This window comes from Pomacea canaliculata, linkage group LG4 (assembly GCF_003073045.1).
Source record: "Pomacea canaliculata isolate SZHN2017 linkage group LG4, ASM307304v1, whole genome shotgun sequence".
Lineage (NCBI taxonomy): Eukaryota > Metazoa > Mollusca > Gastropoda > Architaenioglossa > Ampullariidae > Pomacea > Pomacea canaliculata.
The window spans coordinates 33,399,629-33,418,589 of NC_037593.1; the positions used below are offsets into that span (position 1 = coordinate 33,399,629).

At 41.7% G+C, this 18,961-nt stretch overlaps 1 protein-coding gene across 2 annotated transcripts; it reads left to right on the top strand.

Moving 5' to 3' along the window:
- The first annotated feature begins 15 nt into the window (after nucleotides 1-15).
- On the top strand, nucleotides 16-18,852 carry LOC112563279 (AP-1 complex subunit beta-1-like). Of its 2 annotated transcripts, none has more exons than XM_025237123.1 (22): nucleotides 16-92; nucleotides 645-732; nucleotides 1,239-1,344; nucleotides 2,253-2,388; nucleotides 2,539-2,784; nucleotides 3,093-3,217; nucleotides 3,557-3,625; nucleotides 3,853-3,919; nucleotides 4,326-4,480; nucleotides 9,712-9,852; nucleotides 10,189-10,354; nucleotides 10,573-10,661; nucleotides 10,911-11,013; nucleotides 11,467-11,565; nucleotides 11,775-12,031; nucleotides 13,034-13,262; nucleotides 14,687-14,779; nucleotides 15,169-15,314; nucleotides 15,562-15,691; nucleotides 16,845-17,016; nucleotides 17,608-17,762; nucleotides 18,087-18,851. In XM_025237123.1, the coding sequence occupies exons 2-22, from the start codon at nucleotides 696-698 to the stop codon at nucleotides 18,159-18,161; spliced, it is 2,796 nt and encodes a 931-aa protein (XP_025092908.1). In that variant the 5' UTR covers nucleotides 16-92; nucleotides 645-695; the 3' UTR covers nucleotides 18,162-18,851. The 2 variants fall into 2 exon arrangements, with proteins under 2 accessions (XP_025092908.1, XP_025092909.1); XM_025237124.1 differs by lacking the exon at nucleotides 16-92 and adding an exon at nucleotides 266-288 and having other exon boundaries at nucleotides 18,087-18,852.
- The last annotated feature ends 109 nt before the right edge of the window (nucleotides 18,853-18,961 follow it).

Genomic DNA, 18,961 nt, shown 5'->3' on the forward strand with positions numbered 1-18,961 from the left:
ACGCTATTTGGTTGTATCCTCATTCTGTTGCAGTCTCTACATAATCAATCCACTGCACATGCGCAGTGAGGTTTCTGTTGTCTGCTGTGGAGGTGAGGTGCTGCTAGACTTTTTATTTAATTTCTCAGTTCCTGTTAAACTGAGAGCTTATATACTTCTGCAATAATTGGAATTAAAATATTGCATAAATACATATGAAATAGCTTCAAACAATGCATGTAGATTGTATTTTGTAGATCAGGCGACACTCTTCCGGTTAATTAATACCCTTGACGAGGTGGCGATGCTGTAAGAGAAATGCTTTACTCAATGTTTTAAAGTCACATTTTTATAATATTGAAGATAGTTAGAATTATATGTCTGTAACTGTTAGCGACCTTTAAAATTTGCATCGTCAAAATGAGATAAAATGTCGTTGTAACTTGAATAATTTGTGTCAAGAATTGTTACGCCACACCCCCCTCTTAGCTACTGTATTACAAAGTACTAGTCACTAGTCGAGTTCTTATGAATCATTATATATTTATGACTTCCTGTAGCAATGAGATGCCTTAAATTTTATGCTGGACCATTTTCAGCCGGTGTTGTTATTTGATTTACTTTTGTTTCTTTCATTAATTATGCACCATTTCAAAACATTTCAGTTAGTGGAATTTAAAAAAAAGGTGTAGAAAGAAAGGAAAAGAAAAGAAAAGATGACGGATTCAAAGTACTTCACGACCACCAAAAAAGGTAAATACAACACTGTATTTCCTAAAGACGATAGCCATATTTATTACAACACCATTGCATCATATGCATTTTACCTACCGCTATTAAATTTGCACTAAAGAGTACATTTTTAAATAACCATGCATAATTTAAAAAAATTAATAGAATTTTTTTATTAAGATAATAAATAAGAAAAGTGGGGATAAGTAAACCCTGACTTTGCCTCTGAGGTTTAGACTGTTTGAGATTGAATTCTTACCTTATTCTCTATTATTTCTGCCAGTCAGATGCAAAAATAAGGATTACTTCTATAAAAGTGATATTTCCCGATGTTTATTTTTATCCTCACAAGGTTAAACTTAAAAAATAGAACTAAACATCACAAAAATCAAGTTAAAAAAGTATTTTGTGTTTGTTCTGACAAATATGCAGTTAATACATGTATTTGAAATAACTGTTTCACTTCAGAATAAGTGGTACACAAACACTTACCTCAATGATAATTATAAAATAATTTACATTCGTAGGTGAGATCTTTGAGCTAAAAGCAGAGCTCAACAGTGACAAAAAGGAGAAGAAAAAAGAGGCTGTCAAGAAAGTGATTGCAAGCATGACGGTTGGCAAGGATGTGAGGTATCATGATTTTTTTTACCATTTATAGAAAAGTGTTATAATCATTATTGGGGTTATTGTGCTGCTTTTGTTAGTGACACAAGTGGTCTGATTTGTTTAAAAGTCAGATAGCTATAGAGGACTTCTTTTAGTGATGATCTTGTACTAGAGTTAAAATCCCAAATGTTTTCAGTTATTGACCTTCAGATTCTGTTAAAGTATTTAATCAGACTGTTGTCTGCATGAATCTCTTCATGTGATTGCAAATTTGCTGGTGAAACATGCTGAAGGATTGCAAATCAATTTTATTTATAGTTGCATAAAAGAAAAGAAGAAAAACAGCCAAGTGAAGACTTGAACCTTGTGTTTACTAGCCTTCACAGTTAAAAATTATTCCACACAGTCTTATTGTGCAATCATTCCCAGTTTTAATGCCTTTGGATTCAGCAATAAACTGACAAGTGTATTCTTTGCTATTAATTTGTTTCCAGAAACACAGTATTGCCTCAAACATGGGAAACATTTTATACAAAATCATGATAACTTTGATAAACAATATATCCATTTAAAAAATCCACAATGAAATTTTGAAGTGACATTCATTGCCACCTTCAAATTTCCAAAGTAATGTCTGCTGAATGGACCTTTGTTTCTTTTAAAAAGTCTCATGACAAAAAAATAAAAAATATATTGTAGTCTGTTGATCACTTCAATCAGTGGTTGATGTTTGGTCAGCTTAGTGAGTGGCATTGGCACCCATGTTGAAAAACTGCAAACTGACTCAAAATTGACAACAGGTTGTAAAACACCAACACATGTGTGAACAATTTTGTGCTTTGTATTTCTCTTGTGTCTTAAACTTTAACGAATATTTATTTAGTGCATTGCTCTAAAAAGTTTAAAAACATTTTAGTGATATTTGTTTGCAGTGCTCTGTTTACAGATGTTGTGAACTGCATGCAGACAGACAATCTGGAACTGAAGAAACTTGTTTATTTGTATCTGATGAATTATGCCAAGTCCCAGCCAGACATGGCTATTATCTCTGTCAACACATTTGTGAAGGTTCGTCTCCTTTTATTGTTGTTAACTTGATTGAAGTAGATATAAATTGAAAGAACTAATAATTAAGTACTCTGATTTTGCATTCGGCATGAACCATGCTAGATTATGAAGGCTTAGTAATCCTAAAGTGAACATATTTTGATGTAACAGGATTGTGATGACTCCAACCCTTTGATCCGTGCTCTGGCTGTACGCACTATGGGATGCATCCGCGTGGATAAGATCACAGAATACTTGTGTGAGCCTCTGCGTAAATGCCTGAAGGATGAGGATCCCTATGTTCGCAAAACTGCTGCAGTCTGTGTGGCCAAGATGCATGACATTAATGCACAACTGGTGGAAGATCAGGGCTTCCTTGATTTGCTGAGAGATCTTCTCTCAGACTCCAACCCCATGGTAAGTTCTTTTATTAATTTTACCTCATTTTGTCTTGATGTGGGTTTTATCCCAGTCACATTTTACTTGCAGCTCTTTGTTTTCTTTATTTTTATTTTCTATCTAGGGTTTAGTAACAATTGTCTGATATCCTTAAGATTGGGCATTGATAGAAATGTGCTGTTGATTGGTATAATCTTGTATAATCTGTTTATAAGTTTGTTGTTAACTGGTAATCATGTGTTTGTTCATTTATTTATTTTATTACTGAGCTCTGCAGTGTATTATTGAGCCCTGCAGTGAGTCACTTTTCTGGTTCATATGTGCAGGTTGTCGCAAATGCCGTAGCTGCTATTTCTGAGATCATGGAGACATCCTCCAATGCGCAGCAGTCACTAGAAATGAACATGGGTACAATTAACAAATTGCTGACAGCCCTCAATGAGTGCTCTGAGTAAGGCTAATTTTGCTATATATGTGATTTCTTGTCAGTGTTATAACAGCAATATTTCTAGCAAGACAAGATCTTGTGGATTAAAAGTAACCATTTTCTGTTGTTGATTTCCATATGGGGTTAAGATCAGCAAGTCACAAATATTGCTTGATCTGATCATTTGGAAGAGAGTCAACAAATTGAAGGTTGCGATTGATTGATGATGTAAGAATTCTTGTTTGCTTCAATTTGAGGAATTTATCAGTTTTGATAAAGGTATTAAGTGAATTTTTACCAGATATTTACTTTTCTTTTAGAGTTTACTTATGTTTATTGACTTTTCATTTTTGTATCCTCCAGATGGGGTCAGGTGTTCATTTTAGATGCTATTTCTAACTACAATCCAAAAGATGACAAAGAGGCACAAAGGTGAGCATCTAGCAACAGATACATGAGTGGAAGAGTGAAAATGTACAAACTTTGACCATGGCTGAGGCAACATTTACCAAGTGTGTGAATGAGGAGGTGGGGAGAGAGAAACAGGTGGAAAATTATACAGAGCTATTTTTGTTAAAACTATGTTTGTCATTTAAAAGTTAAAATGAGTGCATGCCAGCGTCTTTTTGATGACTGCTGTTGTCCTGCTTGTGTCTCAGCATCTGTGAACGTGTCACTCCTCGCTTGGCTCATGCTAATGCAGCTGTAGTGCTGTCTGCTGTTAAGGTGAGTCTGGGTTTGGGTGCAGAAGTAAGTTCTGTTTTCAATACACAGAAGTAAAACACGCAAGTACAACATAGAACGATAACACACGCTGTGCACTTTGTTTAGACCAGTTGTCATCCCTGTGTTCAGAGAGTCCACACAGAATGAAAACAGCACCAAGTTTATTGTGCATTTTCTTTCCTTCTCTTACAAGTATGCAATACCCAGTGTCTCCATACTAAACAAAATGCAAACAATATTTTCTATGTTGTCAAAGTAATAAATCACCTACTGTGATTTTTAAAAAATGCTGAGGTTTGTGCATGATTGCCATTGAATTTTTACTACATTTCTTTAGTATTTTGTTGATTATTTATAGATCACATGTAGGTTGGTGTATATTAGCACATAATTCCTGTCCTCCCAGGTGATTATGAAGTTGATGGAGATGCTGTCGCCCCAAAGTGATTATGTTGGCATGCTGGTGAAGAAGCTGGCCCCACCCCTTGTTACTTTGCTGTCAGCTGAGCCTGAGATTCAGTATGTGGCCCTTCGCAACATCAACCTCATTGTGCAGAAACGGTAATTTCCTCAATTTTGTGTGTGTGCATGTGTGCACATGTGTATGAGTGAGTGAGAGACAAGATATTTACTTGTGAAATTGCATTTTCATTTCTTTTCTTTAAAAGAAAGAAGGCAGCTGTCATTTATTTTACCAGAATGATAATCTGTAGAGCTCAAGACAAAATCTGTCCTGCTACATTTATCAAATCAAAAGGATTTCTGACTCCATGAAATTAAGTTTCTTCTTAGAACTGTACCAGATAACATGGCTATATGGAGATCCTCTAGCTACCTCAAACCTAGCTGTCCAAATGGTGCAACATGGTAGAACTAAGAACTAAGACCCCAGCCAATCCCACCTGACACATTGGTGAGCACCCTGCTCCAGTTTTCACCTGGCTTTGACAGCGTTTGTTCCACCAATCTGCCATCTGATGTTTACCAAGGCTGCTCTGAGGACAGGTAGATGCAGGTGGTTCATGACGAACCAAGATGGGTTAGAATGTCACACTTCATTGAATCTCGCTTGGGTAAGGTTAGACGGTCGGAAACATTGTGTTCCCCATATGCAGAGGTAGCATGGTAGGGACACAGCTTCTTCGTCCAGGTTCTTATGAAGGCAGCCCTGTAGAGCAGACAGGTGCGACAGTCTTTCCTTTTCCGCCACCAGGATGGCTGGTATGTTCTAAGATTTATGCAGGGGAGGGGGGCATTGCTTTTTTCCTATGCAAGTGGGTTCCATTTCCTATGCCACAAGCCCGCAGTACATAACTCCCTCCCCACGTTCCAGCTCCTTTCAGTGAGTCAGCTCAGTCAGGGTAGTGGGGGTCAGTCTCTCCCTTGGGGGAGGTCCAGTTCAGATTTCTTTTCTGAGGAAGATGATGATGTTGAGGCAGTAGACATTATAGAACTTTTGCTGGATGGCCGTTGTCCACAAGGAAAGACTATGATGAGTAAATAGAGATTCCACACAACAGAGACAGAAGACAATCTGATCGGCAGCACCAGTTTTTGATAAGTCTATGATGCTGCTGGAAAGTAAACTGACCAATCTGAAGATTTCAGAGTGTCTGGGAGAAGCTCAGCTTCCAAATTGTGGCTTGCGAGGGAGGATGTATGATAATTTCTCTGGGAAATTTCCCATAGTGCGTACACAGTTAGATGCAGACATTCCTTCTGTGTTCCCTCCTAACAGGATGACTCAGTGAGCCCTTCCTAGATGGTTTAAGCCAGAAGAGTCGCCCATAAGACACCTTAATCATGTTCATTCTTTTATGTACTTGATGAGCGATTCCAAGTTTGTGTTGACCGAGAGGTACCGTGGTCCTACACATGAAACAGATACAACAAAATTAGGCAAGGTCATTTTGCTTTGCATACTTCACTCATAGGCATGGCTGTACAGACCAATTGACCGTTGGTTCACAGAGATTTCTATTTACTATATTCTTCTATGCTGCAGTAACATTATAAATTACAGCTCAGGGGAGCCAGCTGTTCAGGATCTTTTTTTGGCGGTCACATTCTCAGATCACGACAGGTGGCATTCTGTGAATGGCCAGTGTTGGTGAACATGCCTAGAGTACATGGCAGTACTTCAGGCCAGTTCTTAGCAAGACGCAATGCCCATGCCTCCAACAGAACGCATGTCTTGGGACAATTTTCCATTAGTAGGAATGTGGCTAGAGACTCAGGAAGACAGTGTCCAGTCGGTAGGCTTGTCCACGGTGCTGGATCCTCCAAGATGAACAAGGAACAGGCTCTTCAGCAGCGTCCCTGATGCTGGAGCGCAGGGGCAACAGAGGTGGTTGCGTCATTCCAGAGACCAATAGGGAGTCATTCTTCTTGACCCCATGGATCGCCCTGATCTGTCAGTGCGACAGATCCAACAGACCGTGAAAGGTGCATTGCCCTCTGGTCCACTGTGGGATGGGGTACAGCCAGATGCCCATGTTTTGTCGGTGGTTCACTAGGCTAGACACATCGTTCCTAAGGACGTCCACCAGTGGCCTGCATGAGACGAGGGAAGCTACCAGGTGGAGCGCTGGGCTTCAGGAGGGCATCCCCAGGCTGGGATGTTTTTGATACGTCCCTTCCTGAGCCACAGCCTGGGTATCAGGTACGCCCTACTCAGACCACGAGTTGGCATATGGTCAGGAGATCTTGCGCCCTACCCATGCCTGCTTGCTACGGACCTTCGAAAGCAAAACCATGGGATCCGCAATAGCAGCGCAGCGCTTCCCCTAGCTTCATCTTCGGCTCTACAGTCCAGGCACCAGAGAAGTTACCTGGCAGCCAGGGATGGGGGAGAAGCCTGGAGGTGGGGCTAGACATCCTCATGTCTGCATCAGCTCTTTCTCACCCCAACTTATTATCTCCCATGACTCCCGTTGGAACATATGGCTCAGTGGGAGACTTTTCCGACCTTGTGACGTATTACTAGGCTGGGAGAAGGCTGGCCTGACTCGCCCGAGGGGAAAGGGGTCTCTTTAGCTGGCTCGCTCCACCCGGCTTTCACCCTCACACACAGTCTCCCGCCCGTACGCACGTCCGCACGCGTCCTGACCAGCAGTCACACCCGCGTGCGCAAACACACAACTGACAAGACAGTGTACACATAAAAGATTATAATTAAAACAAAAGCAAATTAGGTTGACATGAAGACAATTAAACAACAATGAATGGAGAAGATAATTTGATCTTACGTATCTGCACGTATCTGCACATAGGTCCGGACACGCGGTCCGTCCCTGACTCACAATTCACAGTCTTGGAATAATATCGTACTGATAGTCCCACTCGACTACTTCGCTTGTTGCTTCCTGAAGATGGGTGTAGCTGACTGTGTACACCTGGGCTTCAAGGCGATTCCTTGTCACTGTCCCACCACGGTTGCCCCAGGCAACGGATGCAGCGACGATACTCGTAGTAGCGCTGACTTCTGAACTGGAAGTCGTTGTTTCCTGAAGACGGGTGCAGCTGCCTGCATACACCTGGTCTCGTAGATTATTTCTTGTCACTGTCCCACCACAGTTGCCCCAGGCAATTGGTGCAGCGACGATTCTCGTAGTAGAGATGACTGTAGGCTGTTCTGTAGATGACCACACTGGACCGGTGGCGCGGTGGGGTCTGCCAGCCACTGCCTCGCACGTCTTGCTGCCGGACACAGTAAATTCCCTCGCTTGTCGTCGGGGAAATCAATCCTTGGTTACAGCGCACACTCTCCTCTCTACACCACCAGATCACAAGTGCCAGCAGGTAGTGATACGTTCTGACTGAACGGGCTTCCCTATTTCAGACCTGCTTCCTGCGACTGACTATCACTCAGAGACTACGTCTCTGCTGGAACACGAGGGGAAAAGCCTCGCGCTATACTCGGGGTACCCATCATCTATCCACCGCTCATCTTCCCACGGTCGGCCACACCAACCTCCGACTGTCGCGACACTCCGTCTAGCTCTCCCTTTCGGCAGCGGTGTCCAGTCGGTGGTAAAGAAAACAAACTCTGTTCTCACGACTGTGTACGGGCCTTTCCATTAGCACCCGTGAAGTAACGTACCCGTGAAGTGGTGCCTGCGGTCCCCCATTTCGTAAGCGGCCTCGATTCCCAGGCTCAGCTACCACAAAGGGAGATAACATCTTTACCCCTATTGTCCACCCGCAGCCTGTATCACCTCAGGGTACCAACTGCCCCTCTTTAAAGTTTCTATTACTAGTCCGACCCTGTTTTCTGGCCTTGAACCAGGCTGGTTCATGACAGACCTCATAACTTACTCTTAGGTCTATGTAGTAATTGGAGAAGGACATCACTTGACTTTCCAGAACAGACCTCCCTGCAAGCGTTCTCTAGTTTGGACTCCAATTCAGGGAGACAGGGAAAGAGCCATGACCCTGAGAAGCGAGATATTGCTTTTGCATCCCAAGAAAGCTGTTCTAGAGGTGGATCGGACCATCCTAGTCCTGGTTCTAAAACCAGGAGGGTAGTTTTGCATCTCAGCAGGTTCATCACCCATCTCCAGCACCCCAGCTTCTCAAGAGAAACTACCAGGTTTGTGAGAGCAGTGATCTCCATGAACGATTTATTTGCACATCAGTGCATCCATCAGCTTTCTGTGCTTTGCGTTCGAAGGTAGAGTCTTTCAGTTTGTAGTTATGCCCTTTAGGTTGTGCCTGGCACCTTGGGTGTTTACTGGGATCGTGAAAGGTGGTTCTCTGTCGCTTCAGGATGACGGCACAGAACTCGGTGTCCGTTTACCTGGACGATTTACTGCTGCAGTCAGGACAGGCAGTGGGTGAAGTCTGAACTGACTTCCCTTGTAACCTTACAGGCCTTAGGAAGTTACTCTTCTTCCTCTTCCAAAGAAGGGTCCCAAGGACAGGATTAAGCTACAGGACCCAGTCTGAGCTTTAAAGATCTACCTAACAAGATCAGTGCCATGCAGAAAGGGTCACTTAATGCTGTTTTTACCAGTGCAGGAAGGAAAATCAGATATCTCAGTACAAACGGTTGCAACCTGGATTAAAGCTGTCATCAAGGGTGCATAGGTCACAGCCTACAGCCCAGCTTCATTTGGGGTAGGTTTTTGTTCTGCCTCACCTAGAATTACTAGGTTGTTACTGGAAGAACATTCCCTCCACCTGCTATTCTCCGCATTGTCACGTCATCTGGTACAGAACAAAGAAGAAATACCATTTTTTGGTGAGTACTTACCAAATGACATGACAGCTAGCTCCCTACTGCCTCCCTTTGGGCAGTCCAGTGGTGCAGCGGTTAGCGCTTGTCACCAATACAGCGAGGGTTGGCTGTCCTGGGTTCAGCTCCTGTCTCAGGCACATTGCATGTGGCATCTGTTTACAGGGCTGACTGCCTTGCCATAATATAGCCTTAGTTTCTGGATCGGCATAAAACTCCAAACCTCCCCCCCTCTCCTGCTGTGGGCTCAGACTCGGTCCAGGCAAAAACTGGAGCAGAGTGCTCGCTCACTGACATGTTGGGTGGGGGCTGGTATTGCACAGTTTGGACAGCTGGATTTAAGGTAGCTAGAAGGTGATCTCCATATAGTCATGTGTCATCTGGTAAGTACTTGAAGAAAGAAATTGTACCACCAAAATTGGTATTTTAAAGAACATTATGAAGTCTAACTTACATCCTTGAACATTTATGTTAACATAGAAAGACAGCTCTTAATTTGTTGTAACTATAATCGGGTTTGCTAAATAATATAAACCTGTTGATTGGGTGAGTGCAGGCCTGATATTCTGAAGGCAGAGATGAAGGTATTCTTTGTCAAGTACAACGATCCAATCTATGTCAAGTTGGAGAAGCTGGACATCATGATCCGCCTCACCAACCAAGGCAACATTGCTCAAGTCTTAGCTGAGCTCAAAGAGTGAGAATTTTTTTTGATTGAAACGAATATGTTTACTTGTATGACATGCAGCGAACTAATCTTTATCTGTCTTTTCCTGTCTTTCCTTAGCATATCTCTCACCTGACAGCTAGTTAGAGGAAATAAATTACATTAAGACTTATTGAGAGGTTTTAATTTGTCCAGTGCAAGCATGGGTAGTAGAAGTGTTGGACTTCAAAAACTGCTGTGACTGTGCATTAAACTCGCAAGCATGTTTTAACTAGTTGTTATTTGGTTGTACTACTTCTATTTTTTACATTTTGAAAGAAAAGTAAGCTTTAAAAAATATTTAGGTGTATTTCCAAAATATTACAGATATGCCACTGAGGTTGATGTAGACTTTGTGCGCAAATCTGTGCGTGCCATTGGTCGCTGTGCTATCAAAGTAGAGCAGGCAGCGGAACGTTGTGTTAGCACACTGCTGGACCTTATCCAAACAAAGGTCAACTATGTTGTACAGGAAGCCATAGTTGTGATCAAGGTATGCATACAGAAATTAAAAATATTCATTGTTTCCCTTTCATGGTAGAAGATAAGCCTTCCTTCAGAAGAAAACGTATGGCATAAAATGCCATTGTTTACATGAAATTAAGCATTACAGTGTTATCTTGCTTATGAATATGTTAACCTAGTAATTCTTGGGTTAGGGTTAGCTGTGAGTGTTTTAACTGATGCTGCCATCTGCTGGCCTTTTCCTAGGATATTTTCCGCAAGTATCCCAACAAGTATGAGAGCATTATTGCTACTTTGTGTGAAAACCTTGACACACTGGATGAACCTGAGGCCAGGTAAATTTTAGTAGTCATTTCCATAGCATACTTGCACAGCAGAGTTTCTCATTTAAAGCTTAAGTTCTGCTTTAGCTCTGTATGACAGCATGATTCACATAAGAACATGGCACTGCAGTGTGAATGTAATGTGTGCTTCCTCCTTGCAAAATTTGAAGTTAACAAAATCTTCACAAAACTGGCCTGTAATTTTTGTTGAATTAGTGTGTCAGTAGCTTAAATAATGTCGTGAATTCATGTTTCTCCAAGGGCGTCCATGATTTGGATCATTGGAGAGTATGCAGAGCGAATTGATAATGCTGATGAGCTTTTAGAAAGCTTTTTGGAGGGATTTCAAGATGAAAACACACAAGTAAGTGATGATTTTATAGTTTGAAACATTGTTTTATTGCTACTGAGGTCTCACATTTAGATTCAGGTCAACTGAGGATCATTGTGTAGCTGGGATATATGATTACAGTGAACAAGATATGCTTCCATTCAGGAAGGACTGCAGCCTTCTGCATTCACAAGTATGATGAGCAAATACACCATCTTAGCTGGACATGAATTGTAGGTTGATGATCTCATAGAGCATGCTGGAGATTGTTAAAATAAAGCCACGATGAGAAATTATCCTTTTCTGAAGTTGGAGAACTGTGGGTAGGGTTCAAGTTCAATGTGGGATTAACTATCAGGTTCATTTTCATTGCTTTTGTCAGTCATTGAAGGTATGGGGGAAGCAGAGATTGTGGGCTGCATTTTATTCACAGCTTTCGAAGTGATGGTGCATAAAAATCGTTGACATCATATTTGTGTGACTTAGGTGCAACTGCAGTTGCTAACAGCTATAGTGAAACTGTTCTTGAAACGACCCACTGACACTCAGGAGCTGGTCCAGCAGGTGCTGTCTCTAGCAACACAGGTTAGTACAATTAGCAATATTATAATTGTCGATTAGTCCATTTTCTCAGAATGTAAGTCATTTCCTTAAAAATTGTATAAATAAAATCGCAGTGGGTCGCTTTTGCTGGACATGTGAAAGTGAGGCTTAAGCAGTTTTTCTTCACAATTTAAAATGGTATTTTGTCAGATGAATGTTTCAGGAAGTTTGCTTTTAAATGTGTGATGCAGGATAGTGACAACCCTGATCTGCGTGACCGAGGTTACATCTACTGGCGCCTGCTGTCAACTGACCCAGCAGCAGCAAAAGAGGTGGTGCTGGCAGAAAAGCCTCTTATCTCAGAAGAGACAGACCTGCTAGAACCCACCCTGCTGGATGAACTTATCTGTCACATCTCTAGCCTGGCATCTGTTTATCACAAACCTCCAAATGCCTTTGTGGAGGGCAAGGCATCTCTTAGGCGTACACTTCCACCTCGCTCACAATCGTATGTGATTTCTGTTTCTTGTGGGCATTTACTTTGTTTATGTTTGTGCCTGCATTACTGAACACAAACATCATTTGCAAGCAGTCATGCAACACTCTGCACAAACACCGCTTGGGGCAAGTCATATTGCGTTTTGACATTTTGATGTTGGGTGTTTTGGAGGTCACTGGTCATTTCACACCAAGACCATATCCCTCACCACCTGAGTGAAATCGTCCCAGCCATGAACATCCCAACACTTTAGCCAAATCATCCCAGGCCCAAAAGACAAATCGATCACAGATGACACAAGTAGCTAGTAGCATCAGAGCCATACGTTGTTTGAACATCATGCATATTCAAGCTCAGCTGCCTGTTTCAAACAGAGCCACTCAGACAAGTTCAGCCATCATTTTACAAAACAAAAATGGCCACCCGGCAATACACAACCAGATGAGAACATTCACGATGGTGCCTAAAGGCAAATTTTTTCCTGAAACAATGTTTTTTTAATTAAAATATTTTTTTCATTATTTATTCTTTCACATGGAGGTTTACATTAAATATATTGTTTTGTTAATGCTTTCTTTTTCTGTCTACAATCTCTGTTTAAATGTTATTAATATCTGATATTTGGTCTGTATTCGAATATATATTATTTATTCTGAATTTGTATTTTGACTTTTTTTTTTGTGTGCGTTGAGCCTACTCTGCAGTTGAGAAATATGCTATATAAATCGACTTTCATTAGTATTATTCAGAGGTGTCACTATTTGGGTACTCATTTAACTTGTTGCATGTATCTTGCTACAGTCTGTCATTGGGTTTGGTGTTTGGATGACGTGGTCTTACTTGGGATAATATAGTCTTGGCTGGGATTATTTGACTCAGGTGGTGAGGCGATAATAGTCTTGGGGTGAAGTGATCAACCCGTTTTTGACATCAGCTGAAGTACTCCTTTTAAAAAAGTTTTTTATATGAAATGAACATTGTTTGACCTCATGTTTTTCTCCCTTTTGACAGTGACAATCTTGGGGGTGAGGCACCTGTCTTGTCAGAGACAGTTCAGGTTACAGCTGCCCCACAGGCCACAGTCATTCCAGGAGCAGATTCTCTCATTGGGGACCTGTTGGACATGGATCTGGGAGGACCCACACCCTTCCAGCAACAGCACCTATACCAGCAGATGCCACAGTCCACACCCGTACAGAGTGCAGGCATGGATCTCCTAGGGGAGGGCCTGGACTCATTGGTAAGCCTTGACTCTCTCCTATCCAGTGTTAAGTCTTCGTTCTAATATATTTAGATGCTGATGATGATGCTGATGATGTAGTTTTGTAGCGCGCTAGTATCCGCATCACAAAGATGCGCTCAATGCGCGGTGATCCCAGCAGCCACCAAACTGCAGGTCAAATGATAACTTCAAAAAAGTTTAAACAAGTGAGTCTTAAGATTTTTCTTGAAAGATGCAATACTATCAGACTCCTTGGTCGAGAGGGGAAGCGAGTTCCACAAAAGCGGGGCTACATTGGAGAAGGATCTGAAACCCGCAGTCTTCTTATTAGCATTCCCTGACTGAACACTCGGTCGTTCAAGTCTGAAGTGTGCTGCTGAACGAAGGTTCCGCTGAGGTTGGTGACGGCGAATGAGTTCTTGGAGATAGACAGGCGCAAGGTCGTGAAGACAGCCATAGGTTAAGGTTAACAATTTGTGCTCAATTCTCTTCTCCACAGGAAGCCAATGTAGGTCACGAAGTACAGGAGTAATATGGTCAGTTGTTTTCTTTCCTTCAACTATCCTCGCAGCCGTATTCTGCACTCGCTGTAGCCTCGACAACTCGCTCTTTGAAATACCCCAGAGGCAGCTGTTGGCATAGTCTAATGTAGAACCGATGAGGGACACAGCAACTGCATTTGCAGTCTTCTTATTAAGACTGGGTCGGAGTCGTCCAAGAGTGCGGATATGGAAATAACATGCCTTGACTACAGAACTGACATGATCAGACATAGAAGATTGTCAACATAGAGTCCAAGGTTCCGTACGGAGCTGGAGAGGGGGATTCTAGCTTGACCCACTTGGATGGAGTCTAGAGAGACTTTGCTAAGGCTAAGCTTGGAACCACATAGCATCGCCTCCGTCTTCTCATCATTAAGCTTGAGTTTATTCCTTAGCATCCATGACTTGACCTCTAAGCAACAATCTTCTACAGCACAAACTGCCTCACGCACCGACTCACTGTCAGTACTAAATGAAAAATAGAGTTCAGTGTCATCTGCAAACATCTTACGGTTCACATTATGCTTCTCAATGAGAGGACCAAGCTGAGATGTGTAAATAGAAAATAGAACCGGGCCCAAAACAGAGCCCTGCGGGACACCGCACAGCAATGGAACTGTCACTGAAGAAGCTTGATTGACCATCACCCTTTGTGTGCGATCACTGAGGTAGGAATGGAACCACTGCAAGGCGGAACCACCAATGCCCACCTCCATCTGGAGACGAGTCAGAAGAGTGGTGTGATCAATGACATGATGCCACACATACAGGCATGAATCTCCTGTACAATGACATGCTAAATATGTCTAGCCTAGAAACTGAGAACTTAATGATGCATACATTTTTTTCAGAGAAATGTTGCGTCGTGAAAGCACTAATAATATCCTGATATGTTCACAGCTTGGTGGTGGAGGCGCAGGCATGGATAGCTTTGGAGGTCTGGGTGATATCTTTGGCTCAGCATCATCACTGTCCTATGTTCCCCCAGCTGAGGTCAGTTTCTCCAAGACATACCTATTTATTTCAGGATGCCTGAGATATTCTATTTATGTCAGTCTTACCCATGATATATCTTTTCTTATTTTGCATTATTGCACTAGAACTATTCACTTAAAATAGTTAACACCTGGCCAGATCTTCGCTTCTCAGGCCGTGGGTGTACCAGCCTTGTAGACTATTCTCCAGAAAATTCTATTTCACAATTTAATAGGTCCTCATCCCATTTTAAAGCTAAATACAACCATGGTAGCACTAAAGATTTCCTTTAGTCCATTTAATACATCATTCATCTGTTATCAACAATAGCAGCAGCGTAACTGTAATGAATATTTTTTAGGTATAGCTTCCAGCTATACAATAATAAGTATTTGAATGTTGTTTAGGTGTGGCTTCCAGCAGCAAAAGGCAAGGGTCTTGAAGTGACTGGCACATTTGCCCGACGCAGTGGACAGATTGTCATGGAACTCACATTTACCAACAGAGCCATGCAGCCCATGTCAGGCTTTGCCATACAGTTCAACAAGAACAGGTAAAGACGAGCAGAAAGGCTGTTTTCAGACTAAATCATCAAACTGGCAAGAGAATATATCAGTTGTATTAACTTTTGACAGAACAATACTCAGCAGAGAGCTGAGAACTGTTAGAAAGGAGGAGGTTGATTCCAAGATCTAAATTGTGAACATAAGCTTCATTCTTACAATTAGTTTGCATATCAGTTTTATTTGGAACGGCTTGTCTCAAAGCAATGTTTAATAGTGTTTCTCTTTCGCTTACAGTTTTGGCCTGACACCAGCAGGTACCCTGCAGGTTCAAAGCCCACTGATCCCCAACTCAAATGCCAGCACTTCACTGCAACTGAACACAACAGGACAAGTGCAGAAGATGGAACCTTTGCTCATGCTTCAGGTAGGTTTTTTTTTGTGTTTTTTTTTTTGGACTACATTTGTGCACGATATTATCAGTTAGAGGTATTTGAATATAAACAAAGGTAGCAGTGAGATCTGGTTATTCCAACTGTTACAACAGATCTTGTTATCTGCCTAGTTGTGAGACTAAATGATCAGTTTTGAGACATTTGTGGTTGTCTCAGTAGGATGGCGTTTTGTGCGATGACCACAAAAACTGGATTTTGTGCTTGATACTTGGTCTGCTTATTCTCTACTGCATAAAAATTTTCTTGGAGACACATAGGCCAAAAATCACATCATTTCTTATATGTTAACAGGTTTTAGTTTGTTCTTTTGGCAGCATCAGAGTTCCAGATTTCCTTGCCTCATCTGTAGTTTGCTGTTTATAAGGATTAGTTTGACGCTCCATTGTTTTTCTTGATCCATAAGGACTTGATAAGTGTTGGCAGGCTTACATTCCTCTTATGGTGGCAAGTTCAGCAAGCTTTGTTTAGCTGATGAACCAATGAAATTTAGTGATGTTGGAAATGGATGATTTTTGCACTACTTACTGTTAGACTCCGTCTCTCTCGTCGACACTCGTTGGTCCACCGGCAAACTACTGAAAGCGGACTAACTAGTATGCTCGTAGAGCCTCTGCCCACCCAACGGATAGCATCATGGTCCTCTCTATGTACTAATCTTCTGTCGTGGGCTTCTGCCCGTGATGAACAAATGTTTCTTTTTGTTCAGCAGTGCTTTTAGGCCCTTGGTCACCCAAGGTTTGTTGTTAGGATAAACATACACTGCCTTGATGGACTGGTGCAATCAACACTATTTTACTCCTCACTTTTACTCCTAACTGTTTGTTAAATGTCTGTATGGGTATGTGAGCAAAGACAAATTTCTGTCCTCCTGGGCAGACAATAAAGTCTGTTTTGATTTTGATTTTGATTTTTGATTTGAGCTTCTTTGCTATTACTTCACAACTTGAAAACAGTATACTTGGGATTACAGCGTACAGTCTTATGTAAAATAATATAAGCATTTGTGTACAGCCTATATACAACATACTGACATGATAATGAAGGTTATGCAGTCTTCTGAATGTGTTTAAGCAACTAAGTGGTGTGATGTCTCAGCTGAAGACTTGTGCATTACCTCTATACCAGGTGGCTGTGAAGAACAACATCGATGTCTTTTACTTCAGCTGCACAGTTCCCATGCATGTTTTCTTCACAGAGGATGGAGAGATGGACAAGAAAGAATTCCTAGCCTCTTGGAAAGAGATCCCAGTCAGCAACGAAGTGCAGTACACTATACGTGATGTTCAGCATAATGCTGGTGAGCAGTGCTCAGCTATTCTTAAATACTAAGGCTCTAGGGACGCGGTTCTCAAATGGTGGGGCGTGCCGCCGTAGGGGGGTGCAACATGCTTACAAGGGGGATACGAAGGTGGTCATTTTTTAAAAGTTTCTTATACCGGTATTAGTGAAAATAGCTTACATTGCTGGCTAAGGGGGGCGCGCGGACGTACCTTTGTTCGTCAGGGGGTGTCACAAGTAAAAGGTTGAGAACCGCTGATGGGGTGAAGAGCTTATGTAGAGTGACATCTCCAAAATTAGCCTTAAAGATTTTTAAATACACTCAGTGTAAAATACACATATGTGGGGGAGAAAACCACTGATGATCAGCCCTATAAACAGATGTGACATCCTGGGAGAGGTGTGTTGGAGTCAAAATACAACCCGTGACACCCTGTTGTCGCTGTCATGGTGACGGGCACTTAAGTCATGATGCCATCAACTGCCCCAAATGACAGGAGAGATGACAGTTAAGATGACCTGGTGTCTGTGTAGTAATTTTCCAATTTGTTTTAAATGCTCCAGAAAAGAATGCCTTGGTTCATGCATGGTGGTATCATGTTTGTTTCAGACACTGTATCGCAAAAATTGCGCAATAATAACATCTTCACTATTGCCAAGCGCAATGTGGAAGGTCAGGACATGTTGTACCAGTCGCTGAAACTGACCAATGGCATCAAGGTTCTGGCAGAGCTCAAAATACAGCCATCCAATCCTAATTTCACAGTAAGGATATTTCTTGTTAATGTTTAGGTAATACTTTGTTGGATGTATCTGTTCTGAAATCATTGTCACTTGCAGCTGGTTTTATGAAAAGAGTGATTGTGATATTTGTGAATTCTGACTTGAAGATTTAGCATTATGGACTTGAGTCCAATATTCAGCTAACGAAAGCTTGGGTCATATCCAAGGTTTTGTTGAGTTAAAATTTTGTTACCTTTAGTTCTTTAGCTTGGTGTGAATACTGCTCCTGCTTGATATTAATATCCTAATCCCATGCCACAATTGGATGTCTGTATAACAAAGGTTTCATTTCCCCTGTGTCAACAGCTTTCCATGAAGTGTCGGGTCTTGGACATATATGGAGGAGTGCAACAGGCATATGACACTGTTTTACACAATTAGCAACTTGTCGTGGAATTCTTCAATATGGAGAGGCGATGGTGATAATTTTGTAGCAGCAGAATGTGTTCTGTCAACATTCACTAGTCTTCAAAGACGGATAAATCTGTGAACAATCCTTAGGTAGAAAGAACACACGACCATTTCAAAAAACATTCATTGCGCTGTATTTGTATAATAATTATGTAGCAACTTTGCTGACTCAATCATCTGACATTCACTTTGCCATTATGGGGCAGGTGTGGATCACTTGAGAACTAGAAAATGTCATGTCTAACTGTGGTGGTATTTTTCCTACCCTAAGATCTTTGCAAGAATCATAGCACCTTAAAGGTCGTTCTTGTTGAACTTGAGTTCTAGTGGAACACTGTTCTTGCCTGGTTTACACAAAGCACCAAGACCCATGATGTGCCACTTGTTTCAATAAACCAATACTGCACGTAGCACATTTTTCGTTGTTCTGTAAAGGGCATACTGCTCTACTTTGAGCTTCAGATAATGCATCACAACTTGTATCTACAGTTACGTTGCAAAAGTAATACAATGTTGCATATTCTATGGTATATGTATAGCATGCTATGTTTGTGTTTGATGAGAAATTGTCGTTTGTATTAAGCATTCCATCGTGATCAGGCATGGAGGAGAAGCACTACAAACTGCGGCATTGATTGCATTAAATACCCTAACTTGTCTTGTATTTGTGTTGTTGCTTTACCCTGACTGCAGAACAAAGTAATAAAATAAACCAAACCCAGTGATGTGCGAGCATAGGATCCCTCTAATCCTCAATGGTGTTTTCATAT